At 36.3% G+C, this 16028-nt stretch overlaps 1 protein-coding gene across 4 annotated transcripts in view; it reads left to right on the top strand.

Moving 5' to 3' along the window:
- CCDC85A (coiled-coil domain containing 85A) overlaps positions 1 to 14642 on the top strand; it is a 221677-nt gene extending 207035 nt beyond the window's left edge. For 2 of the 4 annotated variants that reach the window (XM_018055267.1, XM_018055268.1), the window contains exons 4-7: positions 1176 to 1310; positions 4385 to 4504; positions 8013 to 8111; positions 12825 to 14642. In XM_018055267.1, coding sequence (XP_017910756.1) covers positions 1176 to 1310; positions 4385 to 4504; positions 8013 to 8111; positions 12825 to 12914 — 444 coding nt within the window. In that variant the 3' untranslated portion in view covers positions 12915 to 14642. The remainder of the gene's footprint in view (positions 1 to 1175; positions 1311 to 4384; positions 4505 to 8012; positions 8112 to 12824) is intronic. The other 2 variants (XM_018055269.1, XM_018055270.1) reach the window with 2 other exon arrangements.

A 16028-nucleotide genomic window follows, 5' to 3' on the forward strand; every position in this document is an offset into this window, starting at 1 on the left:
TGCAAATATATAATTTTCTCTGCTATTTGTGAAGAATATGTGTGACTTTCTTACTTAATAGGTTACTTGTACTTGTTTTGTAGACTCAGAATAAAATTTTGTGAGTACCAAATGCTGGTCGACATTGCTCCCTTTCTGATTTCACTTCTGACCATGGTATATTTCTTTATTGTTCAGCCTCCAAAAGTCTGAGAAAAGTAAAAATTAGACCAGTGCTGTTCACCATAAAGCAAATAATAGGTTAATGAGGACTAAAAAATCATTTTTTTATTTTACATATCCTAAAATTAACTTAAATATTTGTACACTGAAATTTTTAGTCTATGTTTGCAAGTTTTCTATATTTCACAAATTGTTTCTTATTCTTTAGGACATAACATTCTTAGAAGGTCTTAGTGAAACTTGGCAGGGAAAGGAAATTATGGACAAATGAGTTAATTTTGTTTCTGATCATTTTAATAAAATTACAGTTTGGAAAAAACTAAAATTTAGGGATGAAAACTCTTTTATTTTCTTTTTATGTCAGTTATATGATAGCTCTAGTTACAACTAGTACAGAAACTTGGGAAATGACTGATTAATAGAAATTTTGATAATTATGTATATTCCCCGTGTAAAATAGTGTATTGCAACAGTGATCTCTGAGTTCATTATATACTCTTCAGTGTACAGAAATTTTGCTGAGAATTTGATGCAGTGTCAGTTTTTATGAGTATTGAATATATCTACCCAACTTGTGTTTCTTAACATAAGGTCTGAGTGCTCCCAACTGCATTTAAATAATTTCTAAGTTCTGAAGTTATCACTTTAAATACTTAGAAGACCTTATGTTAATTCTCTATTTCTCACAAATAAAGCCAACAAAATTAAGTTGTATAAATAGCTTCCTTTTCTTTTTTTTTGGTAGAATTTTGGCATTATCATCTATCTCTTTTTGATAGCTTGAGAATTAGTTATATCTCTGCCCAAAACTTAAAAAAAAAATCAATTATTAGCTCTTACATTCAGGACTTCACTGAGTTTTTTAATGTTCTCCCTTGTTAGAGGTGCATGTTACAGCTTGCCATTGTGGTCATTGTGGTTCATTTCATTAAGCTTCTTGTTCTGTCTGCTTTCTTGAGACTTGGGAAACAGCATTTTTCTGAGTGATTGTACTATATTGTTCCAAATATAAGGCCACCCAGAATAGAAGGCAACCTCCAACTAGAAACAGCTCAAATATGGAGAAAGGCTGGGGGCCCAGAGCCCGGCGGGTCTTGCAGTGGTGGCAAGGGTGCCGAGGAATAGGACGATGCCTGCCCACTCTCCCGGTGAGTGAAGATGAGTCAGCTGCTGATTTGCTTGTGCGTAACCAGATGGATTCTGTTGCTAGAGGAAAAGTTATACTGGGGGGAGAGAACAAGTCTGCACACATGAAAGAAAGTCACTGTGTGTCCAGATCAGGGGAGGGAAGGCGGGAATAGAGTCTTTTATCTTCTAAACAGTCACCTTCAGTGCTTTCCCCCCTGAACCTGGGAGTGAAAGTTGAATAACCCCAAACATTGAAGAAGGAGAAAGGTACCTGCACCTTTTTTTTGAAAAGGGGCTTAAAGTCAGTGACCATGAAAATGAACTGTTAGACACCAACAGAAGTGTCAAGACCAGCTCAGAAAATTATTCCTTGCCCTTTCAAACTGACTGCTGACCCAAGCGGTGGTGTGTGCACTGTGTGTGGTCATGTGTAGCTTGAAAACAACCCCAAAGCTGGGACTCTCATTTCCAATTTCAGTAAGACTTTTTGCTTTTTAAATTCCCAGTCTCCTGAGTCAGCCAAGATACAATTTAAATAAGCAGGCTAAATCTTATTGAAATAAACTCCAAGGGACTCTTTTAAAATATTTTTTGTGCTAGTATTTTACCCAGTAGCATATTTTAAAAAATACTTCAGTGAAAACATATTATTCAACTGAGAATATGTATTGATGGAGCCCAGAGCCTAGAGAAAGCACAGTTAAAACTCTACCAATAACTAGAAATCTAAAATTTTATTTTATAGTAACTAAATCAGATATGACAGAAAGAATGAGGTGCTTGTTTCTGTTATAATCAAGAAAACTATTTAGCATCTATTATAATGTGTACAACTTAACCTGTATTCGGTAACCTTTGCAGCTACACAAAAACTACATGAGATATGAACCTTTACCTTTCTAGTGATGACTAAGTCCATGGCTTGCAAAGCAGATTTGAAGCAGAGCTTGAATCCCTGAATAAGTTGCCTGCCACCACCTCTTCCCCCTTCCCCACCCATGTAGCTTCCATTGTAGCTTTTATGATGATGATGGTGGTGAAACTTCTTTAATAAAAGGGTCTGTCTTTCTGAATAGGCAGAACTGTCCTTAAGTCTAAACAATGCTAAATTGCCCAAAGGATGTGGTTTAGGGAAGCTACTTATCATTGATTTCAGAAATTTTCTTAAACCAAATTACCCTGAAAGATAGAGGTCCTGTGCCCAAGGGCAAAGAAGCTAGAATTGGACATGCCTACCACATTTTGCCAGGTCTGGGATTTGAAACAGGCTGGGCAGAAGAGGAAGAATTTGAAGGAAGTTTGTTGCAGAGGGGGAAGGATCTTGCCTGACAAGTTAGATTACCATTCAGAGGAAACAGCACTTGCAGTGGTGGAACCCAAATGAGACACGGATGTGTACTCTGTATAACCTCAGAAACCTTTTCTGAAGAGTTCCTAAGGGTGGTACTGGTAAGGAAAGAGAATAGTAGAGAACCAGAGCTTTTCAGGGAAGAACTTCCTTTGGTTCCTCATTTGTTTTGGAAATATTTGATTTCTACAAAGGAAGAGAATGTCCAAATTTGGTGGTTGGATGGGGGGCATGTGCCTGTTGTTAATCATCTTTAAACTTCATATAGTTTACTTTCTATTATTTGTTTTAGGCACTCTATGTCTGATTTGATTCAAATTACAACAAAACAAACCTTGTATTTCTTTCCCAGAGGGGGTTGGGCTGAGATAATTGTATGTCCTATGTCATCACCTGCTATTAATTTCATCATTAATTACAGTGGCAAACAGAAGCTGAAAGGTCACCTAAATGTCATAATCCATGGCTTCCTCTCCCTGTTGGCTAGTGAGGATGGGGGCAGGACCTGACCTGATTGCATAGGAAAGAACATGGCCTCAGTTGGCTTGTGAGATGGCAAGGACAGCCTTCAGGGACATATAGATAGAAAGGACAGTGACGAGGGAAGGGAGAAGATATTCCAAATTCATTATAAATAATAATCTCTGTAAAAATCAATAGCAAGAGTTAATTTCTCTGCAGTTAGCATGGTTTGTATAAAACCCATACCTGTAACTATTGCTGTGCTCAGCTTCTCCCACCCATCCCTAAAATGAACAACATAGAAGTGTTCCTGTAGATGCTAGAAAATTAATGTCCCAGATCACTGTTGTTTCTTCCTACCAAGAATCGACATATGATGCGCCTTCCATGGCTCCTTCTCAGGGGATTAGATTCATAGGATCAAGTTAAAGGAAACAGTTATTAATCTAGTAGGTATGAAAAAATCTGCATATTTGTTGATGAATAGAAATTAAAATCTCTCAGACCCTAAAAACAGGAAAATTCCCATTAGACTGTTTTTGCTCGGAGGGTAGATCACTGCTGTTCTTTTTCTTTCCTGATCCATTAATATTTTTCCCAAGGAACCCTGGAAAAAGTGACATTTTTACTTTTTCCCATTTCCTGTATGGGTGACTGTGACTCTTGCAGGTCAAATTAATAATGCCCAGGTTCTGACTTCTCAGCAGTTCAGTTGAAAAGTCACTAAACTGCAGATATGTAATTTGCAATCTGTTTTTTTCATTTTTTAAAAGTTCGTAAAATAAGAGAATTCTTGAAGAAAATGTTGCCTATGGTTAAATCTCTTTGGGAAATGTTCCGCCATAGGCGAGGGACACCATTTCTCCAATGTGATGTGTCTGCATTTTCTGAGACATATGGAACATGACATTTGCCATGCTGAGTGAGCATGCTTAACTCAAATGTGGAGTAACTCACAAATTCCCTACTCTTGAGTATCTTTAAGTTTCAAAAATCCTTCTTAAAATGTTCTTAATGGGCATTCCTTAGGGGGCATTGCTCTCTTCAGTAAATCAGAGCTGACATCTGAAAATGCATAGAGATGGCTCTTGGTTACCTTTTTTTTTTTTTTTTTTGCTGGTCAAGCAGCAAGTGTATTCCAATTAACAGGTTGATAGCATCTTATGACAGGCTAGAAAAAAAATGGCTAATTCTCATTTGGCAGTGAAATTGAATATTGAATGACATCTCTTCAGTTATAAACGACTTTTGTTTTAATAACAAAGTTGTTGATTTTCTACTAAGGGTTCTTTTAGGTTGTCATCTGGGGCTGATGGGAGTAACAGTTCACCCAACTCTCCAGCTAGCTTCAGTGGACATACCACACCTTCTCAGCAGCCTGAACCCGTGGTACACTCTCTTAAGGTAACCAACTGTGTACAACCATTTCTTCAGTACTTCAGTTGTGTTGTGGCTTGTTCACTATAGTCTGGTAATCCTCACGGTCTCGTTTTAACCATAGATTATTTTTTGACCCGTATGGTATAAAAATTTTTTAATATTAAGTTTTGAAGAATGATTTTAATTTTATAAACTAATAGTGGGTTTGAGTACTTATGCTTGAATTGAATCTAATTTTATCATTTTGTTTTGAGTAATGTGATTCATATCTATCTGCATTGAAGTTAAAGTCCGATGTGCATGTATGTGTAAAATATTGTTACAGGTATTTTCTGTGCAATGTTTGTAACATGGATGTCTTCAAATACAGGAACTTAATAGCTAGCCAAGATAAGGAAGGATATACCATATTTTTCTTTTTGCAACTGAAGTACGTTATGCAACTTACTAAAACAAAAGTTTTCAAATAAACAAAAGCCTACTCTGTTCACCACTAAATAGAAATTAAGTCTTCAAACTCTAGTTAATGCCTCTTTATAGACTATAGAAAATAGACATCTGGTCTTATTCATAAAGATATTTTACTTTTGGCTTATAATTAAGATTCTGCAATAAAGAAAGATGTGGCTTAAATTTATCATTTATTTTTCTTTACCACTAATGAGCTTTCCAATAAGTAAAATTAATAATATGCAATATAAATATTTACCTAAGAAGAAACTGCAGGCAATAAAAATCGTATTAAAAACTGAGACAATTCCTTGAAATTTCATCAGCTCCAAAGTATAAAACACTGTCCTCCAATTTATCTCTAATTCCTAACATTTCACACAGAGTCGGACATGACTGAAGTGATTTAGCATGCATGCATGCATTGGAGAAGGAAATGGCAACCCACTCCAGTATTCTTGCCTGGAGAATCCCAGGGACAGAGGAGCCTGGTGGCCTGCTGTTTACGGGGTCGCACAGAGTCGGACACGACTGAAGTGACTTAGCAGCAGTAGCAGCCTTGACTAAACCTTTTTGAGCCATAAAGTAGGTAGAGTGCTTCAGTCCTGCTTTTGCCACATGGATTTTACAACTTTTCTAAAGTTGTTTTGGTTTCAGAATGATTTATCCACAGGCTGATGAGGCACTCTTATGCAGTGGGCCACACTTTACTTGGCATGCAGAAAAGCAAAGAAGTAGATGAGAACTTCAAAATATTTACTTGACTTGAGGATGATTGTTTTAGCAGTTGATTTAGCTCCCTCATTACATTTTGCTGTAACTTAGATAAAATGAGTGTGCTTTTCCCAATCACTTACAGATTGCTCATAAGGGGAGGTGGTACAACTATGCTGGGGGCCAGTGGCAATGAACTTGGCGTTTCCTGTCTCGACTGGGAAACCTCACAAAATGAACAACTGAGGGGAATTTGTGGGAAGGCACACCAGAATGAGGGGCGCTCCATGCCCTTTGTCTGACAGCTGCTGGTTTATCAACTGGCTTGCTCTTAGCAACAGCATTTGGATACTGTTTAGTATGAACAGCATGCTAAACAAGCTGTTACTTGAGCATAAATCAGGCACTAGCAATCTGAAAACACTTTAGAAATGGAAAAACGAAGGAGTGGCTTCAAGCCTGTAGTATTGGTATCTACACATACTTCAGAAATGACACACTGCCCTGCTTTCCAAACTGAAACCTGTTTCAGCCCATTGCCTTATTCAATTACAAGTGCCGTTGGAATCAGATCAGTGTAGTGGGTCACACTGACGTCTTTCCCTGGTTTCTCAATGCAGCTGTGGTAGTATGGCCTAAAAGGAAGGGGAGGGCAAGGAAGAGCTCTTCAGTTTTCTCCAAATTCATTTTTGAATTTTCATATAAAATTTTATCTTAAGAGGAAGATATTATGTTATAATCAGAACACATTAAGTGTCCTCACTTGGCTGATGGGTAATGCTGAGCAACTAAAGCACCTTGATTGGGTAACTGGAGGCTCTTGAATATAGAATGCACTTGCTTCTATGAGTTGAGACAGAAATATGTGCAAACATAGCCTCTGGGAAACACATCTTTGGAATATCTCAACATAAAAAAAAGATGTAGCCTCTTGACATGTTTTGTTTTTAAAAGGCTATCAATCTAGAGCTGATTTATATCATTTTTTCTGTTCTGAAAGTAGTAGTTGAAACAGTGGCTCAGTTTCTCATCTTCTTGTAAAGTTTTAAAAATTTCTAAACTTTAATAAACTCCATGGTCATAGTTTGGGGGAAAGAGTTGTAAATCAATGTGAGGAATTGCCCACTTGAAATATGCCACATTTTTCTTGCTTTAAAATTCATAACTATTAATTGGAGCCTCACTTCATTTAGCAGAAATTAACTGATTTGAAGTACACTTCTCTCAGGTGCATAATAAATCGAATTTGTGGGCAAATGAGCTTGTTCCAAGGAGTGCTTTAACTTTTCTATGAATATTCATTGAGCATCATCAATAATTTCCTCTAAGTGTAAAAAGAATGTGAACTGATTCTGTAAGGTTCTGCTTCAGGCTTTTAAGTATGAATTCTCAGGTGACACCTTTAGGTGTGGCCATCAACATTGACCGTGGCAATAGAACCAAGGAGTTTAGCAGTGTTACAGTTCAGTGTGGATTATACAGGAGCTTTTAGGAAAAACATTTTTTTAATACTACATCAGTGATTTGATTTAGAAGCTGATGTAGAGAAAAATAACAAACAGCACTCAAGGCCAAAGTTTTGTCTTCTTTTGTACTATATAGAGTATTGACATGAAACTTTTAAAGACATTTTGAACAGAATCTTATTCTCAATTCATTTAGGAATAATTTAGAGAGGTAGAATCTAAAATTGTTTAAAAGCATCTCATTCTCAGATGAAAAATACTTAGTGTTGCTCGCATATTTTCATGACTGGGGAGCCATTCCTTCTCTTTGCTTTTGTCAAAGAGCTGTCTCCATAGTCCTGTCCTAGGCACCAGGAACAAATCTAGGCAAGAACTCTGAGGTCAGTAGCATTCATGTTAAAAGTTCTTATGGGTTCTGACAAGTTTCACCTGTCACTATTATCCTTTTTAGTCATTTTTTCTATAGGCCGTGTCTACATATCATTTGGACTGTTGAGTAATATAATTAATTACATGCCAGTCTTTACATTGGAGCAAGATTTATTGACTATCTCCAAATGGTTGACAGTCAGCTTTATCTTAATGACCAGATTAACTAAATGCATCTAATTATTTTGGACATGAATGAATTCAATTGACTATTAGTGATGCAATAGATTGCTCTTAATGGCCATTTGAAAATCAAGCAGAATTGACTCCAGATAGCTTTCAGAACAATCAACTCTTTTAAAAGATTTTGCCATATACTAACCTACTCTGATATGCAGACATGGAAAAAAACTAAGGTTTTTTCTTTTTTTTCTTTCTTTTTACAAAGTGGAGCTCCTTGATGATTTTTACTCATAACTAACAAACTTTTTTTTTTCCATGTGAAATTTGCTTTTCTTTTTCAACAAATCCAGGTCTTGGATGTTCAGGAAACTATAGATCGTCAACAGGGTAAAGAGTATGAACATGACCTTAGTGAGACAGAAAAAGCTATAGTCAGAGAAATGTGCAATGTAAGTTTAATGTGCTTTATTGTGTATTCTGTGTTGAAAGCCTCATCATAGCTTAGATTTTGCTTCATGAACACCCACTTTTAAAATACTGGCCAAATGCCTTTATATTTTTATGTGAAAGTAAAACCAAACCTTGATTGTCTTTAGTAAATGTTATTGCAGTATTTTTTAACACAATAGTCATGTAAAATATGCAGGTGAGCAAGAATCGGCCAATTCTGTGTTCCAGAATGAACTGTGAAAGTTTCTGAACAATAGATTTCCTTAAATGTTACTAGTTTTGATAAAATAAATCAGTTTCCATTTCATAGTTTTCCTTAAAGAGCAGTGTTTAAAAACCTTTGATAAAGAAAACACAGCCTTCTGCAGATTATTTGTAACAATACTTGGGGAAAAAAATCACCATCTTAATATTGGGTTGGCCATAAAGTTTGTTCTGTTTTTTCCATAGAAATTGGAATGAACTTCTTAGCCAACCCAATAGGTAATATTTGCTACATTCTTCATTCATATGATGTGTGCTTTATGTCATGCCCAGCAGTATCTCAAAATAGTAAGAGATAGATATGAACTTAAGAGAGAGCCACACAGAACTCTACCTATGAAATCACAGAAATACAGTGTGGGGGGGGGGGGGAAGACATGCTATTTTCACAATGCTTAGCCTGTGTAATCATTATTGAGGTTTGGATTTGATTAATCTTAATTTTAATTTTTGAGTAATATGCTTTGGATATATCATTTAATCAAGAATATAATTTGTAGAACTTATTTAAAACTAAGTAGAATATGATGGGGAAGACATTTGTTAAAAGCAAAAGTTCATGGTCAGTTATTTTAAGCTTGATTTGAATTGGTGTTTCATTGTACTTTTATCCTTTGTTCACTAGGATATCAAAATTGCTTAGAAATACCCTTCAGCTTTAGGCTATTAGGACCAGGTATCTCCTTTACCTGCCTCCCTGAGGCATCCTAGAATCCAGGAAGTGTTAAATAAGTCCATGGCCATTTAGCACTCTGGCCCCAGCACACAGTCTCTTGCTTGCTTGTGGTGGTGCTTTTCTTTCTTACATATCTGTTGTCTGTTTTCAAATGGTCATTGGTTCCAGATGTCATGATTTCCTAAATGTGTCACTATTTGTCTTCTGTAGCTTTTTGTCTGTTCTTAAGCTTTTCAATTTGAACACCTCCCTCAGATAAATTTTAAAGTTCAAACATTAGGAATTGTAAAACTGGAAGGGACCATAGGAGGTCATACCTTCAGTGGTTCTCAGAGTCATATTGAGGCTCCTTCATAATTCAGAAGCCTGGGTTTCGTACCAGGTCTTGGGCAATCGGGGTAGGAACTCTCATTTTATACTTGAAGAAACTAAGATTCTGAAATTAAGTTACTTGCCCCAATTGTCCTCTAATGAATAGAGAAGTCAAGCATATACCCAGGTTTTCTCTGAGGACCAGCTCTTTCCACTTTCCCAATTGTAGTGAATCTAGGCACTTCCGTTTTCTTTCTCAAGAATGAAAATCAATGTATCTTACAGAGGAAACCATCTCTATTGTGCTCAATGCCAGAATTTGTCTAAATAAACACAGGACTGTTTCTTGTCTCTTTTTTTGATGAAATATTTTTAGATATTAGAAAATTTATTTCTTAGAGAAGGGACTCACTAATGAATTGGATCTTGATTAGTTTTGCATTGATCTTGATTTGCCTGTATTTCCAAAATCCTTCAAAAGGACACACACAGTGGTAATTATTGTTGCCTTCAGAAAGCCAAGAGCTTTTTACCTTTGAAAGTTCTCTAGGGCATCTTTTCTGTTTTTGCCTTTGAAAAACAAAAAAAGTAAATTAGTTCAAATCTGATTGTTAGCACTGTTATATTTGGAAATTATTTAAAAGCCACAAGAAAAAAAAAGTGTTGATTTAAAATATTTGTGTCACCATTGTAAGTTATATCCACATCAAGAACACATAGCAAATATTGGAGAATAAACAAAAATACAGTTTGTGGGACAGTTTCAAAATTTCTAAGCAATAATGTATATAAGATTATGAAACCTATTAAGAGGAACTATGGGCTTTTACAGTAACGTTACAGAAATGTAAAGCTTTCTCATAACGTGAGATCAGTTAAAAGACTCAGGTTTATATCCATCTCTGATATTCTTTCTGGAAATAGGTTAACATCTATACAGTCTTCCATTTTATAGACGTTAACAACCTTTCTTCACAGCACCATCATTTTGATTAATAAGCATGTAATGCTTCTAGTCTCTTCCAAGCTCTACCACAAAAATATACTGTTCTCTAAGAAACAGTCTATTATCTATCTTTTTGTAGTAATACTTTTATCTTAGGTTTCTCTGTTTGGCCCTTGTCAGTTCCCTGAGAGCAGCTGAGATACTTGACTGATCCTCCATCTCAGTAACCGTCTCAGATACCCAACCGTTCAGCTCTCTTACTTATTTAACAAGTTGCTACTCTGTGTCTGTCTTAGTGTCTTTGGCTTATTTCAAAGTTCTGTCTTCTCTGAGCTTCCTTTCACCACGTAATTTCAGGGTTAAGGCCCATTACATTCTACATTTGAATACTTGAAGAGGGAGTTGTATGCAACACTTTGGAGTTGTAATCATCTAATGCCTTTTGTTCCTGATCATTTGAATCTATCCTTTGCTTTTAAACAAGACGTTGAAGCATTCTGGGTAGATGTAATACCATTTAAGAGCTAGAAAGGGAAAGTCCACAGTGTCCGTTGGCTTCCTGATTCGGAATGTGTCCCTCTTCAGTCAGTGTATTGAGAAAGGATACTTGCCTAAGTCCCTTGGGTGCAGCCTGAACCATTTACTGCTATACATGCTCAGTTGTGTCTGACTCTTTGCAACCTCATGGACTGTAGCTAGCCGGGCTTCTCTGTCCATGGGATTTCCCAGGCACAAATATTGGAATGGGTAGCCATTTCCTTCTTCAGGGGATCTTCCTGACCCAGGGATCAAATCCAGGTCTCCTGAATTACAGATGGATTTTTTACCATCTAAGCTACTAGGAAATTCCTTCCCAAATATTAAAGGACCATAACTACAGCTCCCTTCAAATATGACAGGACATCTCTACCACATAGTAGTGTCTCTCACACCCAGAGATGAATAGTTCCATAGGTTTCAAAATGAAGGTAGACAGACCCCTACATGCTTATGTGTTACTTTGACTAGAAATCTGCTTCTCTGGAATATCTGCTCTTTTAAAAGAGAAAACAAAGAAGTATTGATGAACCAGCTGCTTTATGTTCATGCCGCTGCTACTGCTAAGTCACTTCAGTTGTGTCCGATTCTGTGCGACCCCATAGACGGCAGCCCACCAGGCTCCCCCATCCCTGGGATTCTCCAGGCAAGAACACTGCAGTGGGTTGCCATTTCCTTCTCCAATTCATGAAAGTGAAAAGTGAAAGTGAAGTTGCTCAGTCGTGTCCGACCCTCAGCGACCCTGTGGACTGCAACGTACCAGGCTCCTCGGTCCATGGGATTTTCCAGGCAGGAGTACTGGAGTAGGGTGCCATTGCCTTCTAGAGCAATGTAAATTTTTGTGAAAGTAATCAATCTGATCATAATCCTAACAGTGAAACACTAAGAGAGTTATGACTGTTACTATGTGGTTTCTTAATGTAGTATATTGGTATGTCATTGTTGGATTCGGTGGTTTTACTTGTTATTAATCTCACCCTTTGCTATTGTCCCTTTAAAATAGCCTGATTTTTAATATATTGTTTTTAGTGACTCTTGAATTTATTCTTATCTTTTCCCTGCATCTGAATGCTTTCTATTGTGGTAATCTGAGATATACTATTGGGTAGCTAAGATTTATGATAACTAAGGCCCCCATTTGGAGAAGGCAATGGCATGCCACTCCAGTCCTCTTGCCTGGAAAATCCCATGAACGGAGGATCCTGGTAGGCTGCAGTCTATGGGGTCGCTAAGAGTCGGCCATGGCTGAGTGACTTTACTTTCACTTTTCACTTTCATGCATTGGAGAAGGAAATGGCAACCCACTCCAGTGTTCTTGCCTGGAGAATCCCAGGGACGGGGGAGCCTGGTGGGCTGCCATCTATGTGGTCGCACAGAGTCGGACACGACTGAAGCGACTTAGCAGCAGCAGCAGCAACAGTAAGGCCCCCATTCCACAGGGAAAACAAGGGAAATCTACTAGTGACCCTAAGGCTACTAGCTCAGGACTTTAAACCACTAGAGACAGTGAAGGAGCTTTTGTTCTTAGTTATTTAACATTTTGGTATTCCTCATTTTAGATGTATAATATGGGAACCAGGATGATTTTGCTCATGTATTCTTAACTACACACTAGAATCATGTTGACAGATTAAAAAAAAATAGACAACCCTACCTGTTTAAGAATAATTCCTAGTGGACAGCCAGAGTTGGGGACCACTCTCATAACCAGTGTAAGTTGGCATATCATTTTGTAGTTTTGACCCTGATTGCTAAAGAAGCATGGCACTCCTGTCTCTTGAGCAGTTCTCATGATTTAGAAACTTGCATCACATTTCATTTTATTTTTGAGCTCATTCGTGTGAATATTTTGTCTCTTGTCTTATATTCCTTTGTCCTTCTCATAGATTTCCCCCTGAAAAAAAAAACAACAACATACGCACCCCTTGGTGGAACAGGACAATTAGGATGCTTACTCTTTTTCTTCTTTTTCTTAAGGTTGTATGGAGGAAACTTGGAGATGCTGCAGGTTCGTGTCCTGGAATTAGGCAACATTTGTCTGGAAACCAGTACAAGGGACCCATGTGAGATGTACTCTCTTTCAAACATGACATCACCACTGCCAGAGAGATAAGAGAGGAAAGAGTGGATTTCCACAGACCTGGAGTAATTGTACATTGCACATATTTTCCCTCGATAAAATTTAGTATGGCTGAAGTTGTATTTTTTGTCTCTCACTTTGATGTTCACTACAGTCCATCTCAAACAAGGTAGCTTTGAAAATCACCATTTTGGTTCCAATATTTTCATTAGAACTAAAATGTTTTGGACTCTTCAGATCTAAGATTGTAATGGGGAAACCTGCATGATTGGAAGAGTCCAGTAGAGCCTCAGCGGTTTTGATAGAATCGAATCATTGCATATCATGGTGGGAGTGTTCTACCATGTTGTTGAAGGTAACAAGTGGTTTCCAGCTTCCCAAGTTGGAGAGTTGGTCACCTATTATATTTTAGTCAATAAAATACTAGTTCCTGATGCATAATTACTTTGGATGCAAGATAAGGTTAGGTTTCTTGGAGTTTGTTTTGACTTTCGAGGTACTAAAAATACCACATCAGTTTTCCTTACCAGCTAGAAGGGTAGCAGGACTTTGTCGAGTGCATTGTCAGAGTGCCATTTACTTAAATTGATCAAAGTAAATACATCTTTTCTTTTCTTTTTAATGTATTATTCATGAAGACACATCTTGGGGACATATCAACCTCCATCTTTAGTGTATTCATTAATGTTAATATTAACAATTTCAATTAAAGAACAAGCAAACAATTTTTCTAAGTGTTTCCAGCTGTGAAATGTCAGTTTCTACAATTTAGTTTCTAGACATGCTGTTATATTTAATAAGCTTTCTGTAAACTTTAAAATATTGCACTGCATTTATGGAAAAAGCTTTCGTAGCCTACAGCAGCTATCTTAACGTTTTATGAAATTGACGCATGTCCTTCATTATTGAAGCTAAAAGCTCTTGTTCAGATTGCTTGAGATTTGAAAAGGAGGTGTGCTAGCTTTAGTTTTTCCTTATTTTTGGTATATATATATATATAAAATAATAGACTGTGTGTATTGGAAATGCTATGATAGGTATTTTGTGTTTACTCAAATGCAATGATAGTTTCTTGTATGAATGTGCAAGAGGCCCACCGAATGCTAAGTTTATATTGTAATATAAAATTATAAAAGTAGGGATGCAACGATTCCCAGTTTTCTTCTAAATTACTCAGATTTGATTCATAGCAGATATTCTGTTGCTCTTGATTTTAAATGGGCTCATTACACATGTATTAATTGTCATTGGTGAAGGAACTGTTATACTTTTTTGAATGTTATTGTGATGAAAAGGCAATCCTATTCTGAGAAAATATTTATGAATTAATTTGCTATAGAATTATCTTTCTAATTATTGTAATTGGGTTACTATTTAAGCTTTTCTTTTAAAACATTATATATTTTAAGACTATTATTACTCTATAAAGGAAAATTGCTTGCTATATTTACACCTTTTCTTGAAAAGCTTTCATCCTTAAATTGTTGTATTCCTACACTCTGAAGACATTTTAAAAAAGTTTTGTGCCTGCAGTAGAGCCTGCAGAAGCTAATACAAGGAACACTGGTCTTTTGACAAAATACTTGTGTAAATTTTGATACTGTATTAAAACTATTTTTTTAAAGTTCTAAAGTTAAAATTGAGTATCAAGTATATGTGTTCATCTTAGCAATGGTAATAAATTATTTAATCCCAGTGTTTTTCTTCCTTCAAAATGTTTTCCCTAAATTGAGATTTTTCACAGTTGCTAAGTATCATATTGCTCATGTATGATGACAATAATTATAGTAATATAAAACAAAGGCATGTTTAAATATGCTCTTAAAGAGGGGTTTCATATTTAGAGATTCCTTAATTCACTATTTTTTTTAGCATAATGTAGTTAAAAACTTTAGAATGATATTTAAGAATATTTAAAAATTAGGTATCTATTACTTTTAATTCATATAGGTTAATATTAAAGCTCCATTATTTATTATTAAAATATTAGTAGTCAGAAGGATATAAACTAGAAGGGAACTATTAAAGAAATGGAAAACTTGGTGTCTCTAAGAGACTTCTGCATTTTTGAGGAAAGAATGACTTAAGACGCAAGTCAGAGGACAGACATACTTCTTGGAAATCACTGTGGAACAAGGCTTCTTACACTTAGCATTAGTCCCTACTTTAAATGGCATAGTAGATGGACAGCTCAGGGTCTGAATCTTGCTACTGCCCCAAATTTTTATCAGTAAAACTGAGTGATACCCTTCTTTTATGTGACCAGATTATTTATCTCATTTTCCCTGGAAAAAAAGGTTAATTTACATATCTTGGTAGGTTACCTTTACCAGCCTTGAAGCTGTCAGTCTATAAGAATCTAAGCTTTTTAAATTCATGCTTTATAAGTTTCTAGCACATGCTAAATGCACTAAAGAATATTTAGATCGTGTGTGGCATCCAGCAAAATACTGACAATCTTATTCTTTAATTCAATGAACTTTTAAAGAATGTCTACCACTGTCACATGAATAAACATATTTTGGTTCCTTACTCTGGATGTGACTGTTCAGGGAATACATGGAACCACAGTATCTTGGCTACCAGTAAGAGCTTCCTTTATCCTTGAGACCTAGATAAGTTTCCCTCAAATACCCATTTTTGTGATCTTGAGGAAGTGCTACATTTCCTCGTGACTTCTCATTTCCAGAGTTTTCACTCTATGGCAAGCTTTCTGTTGCCTCATCCTCTTTCACCTCAAAGACAAACTGATTCTGTTAGAAATCCTGTCACCCATCCTCGGAAAGAATCTGCCTACTTCAAGCTGGCTTATTGAGGTAAATTCCCAACAAGCTCAAGATACTTCTATGAGGAATTCATATATTTACTTCTGAAAGAAAAAATTTTCCATCTCATTATACAATTAAAGGACAGTATATCAGACTGAACCATATGAGATTACCAATATTTGACCATCTCTGGATTATAAAAACAGCAATTTCATATGGTACAACTTTGTATGATTAGTAGACTTTTGGTGGGATTAAATGCAGTACAAGTTAGTGTTAGCATGTTGAGCTGGAGCAGTATGGTTTACTAAGTGCAGCATTGAATAAAAGGCC

The sequence above is a fragment of the Capra hircus genome, chromosome 11, assembly GCF_001704415.2.
Source record: "Capra hircus breed San Clemente chromosome 11, ASM170441v1, whole genome shotgun sequence".
Lineage (NCBI taxonomy): Eukaryota > Metazoa > Chordata > Mammalia > Artiodactyla > Bovidae > Capra > Capra hircus.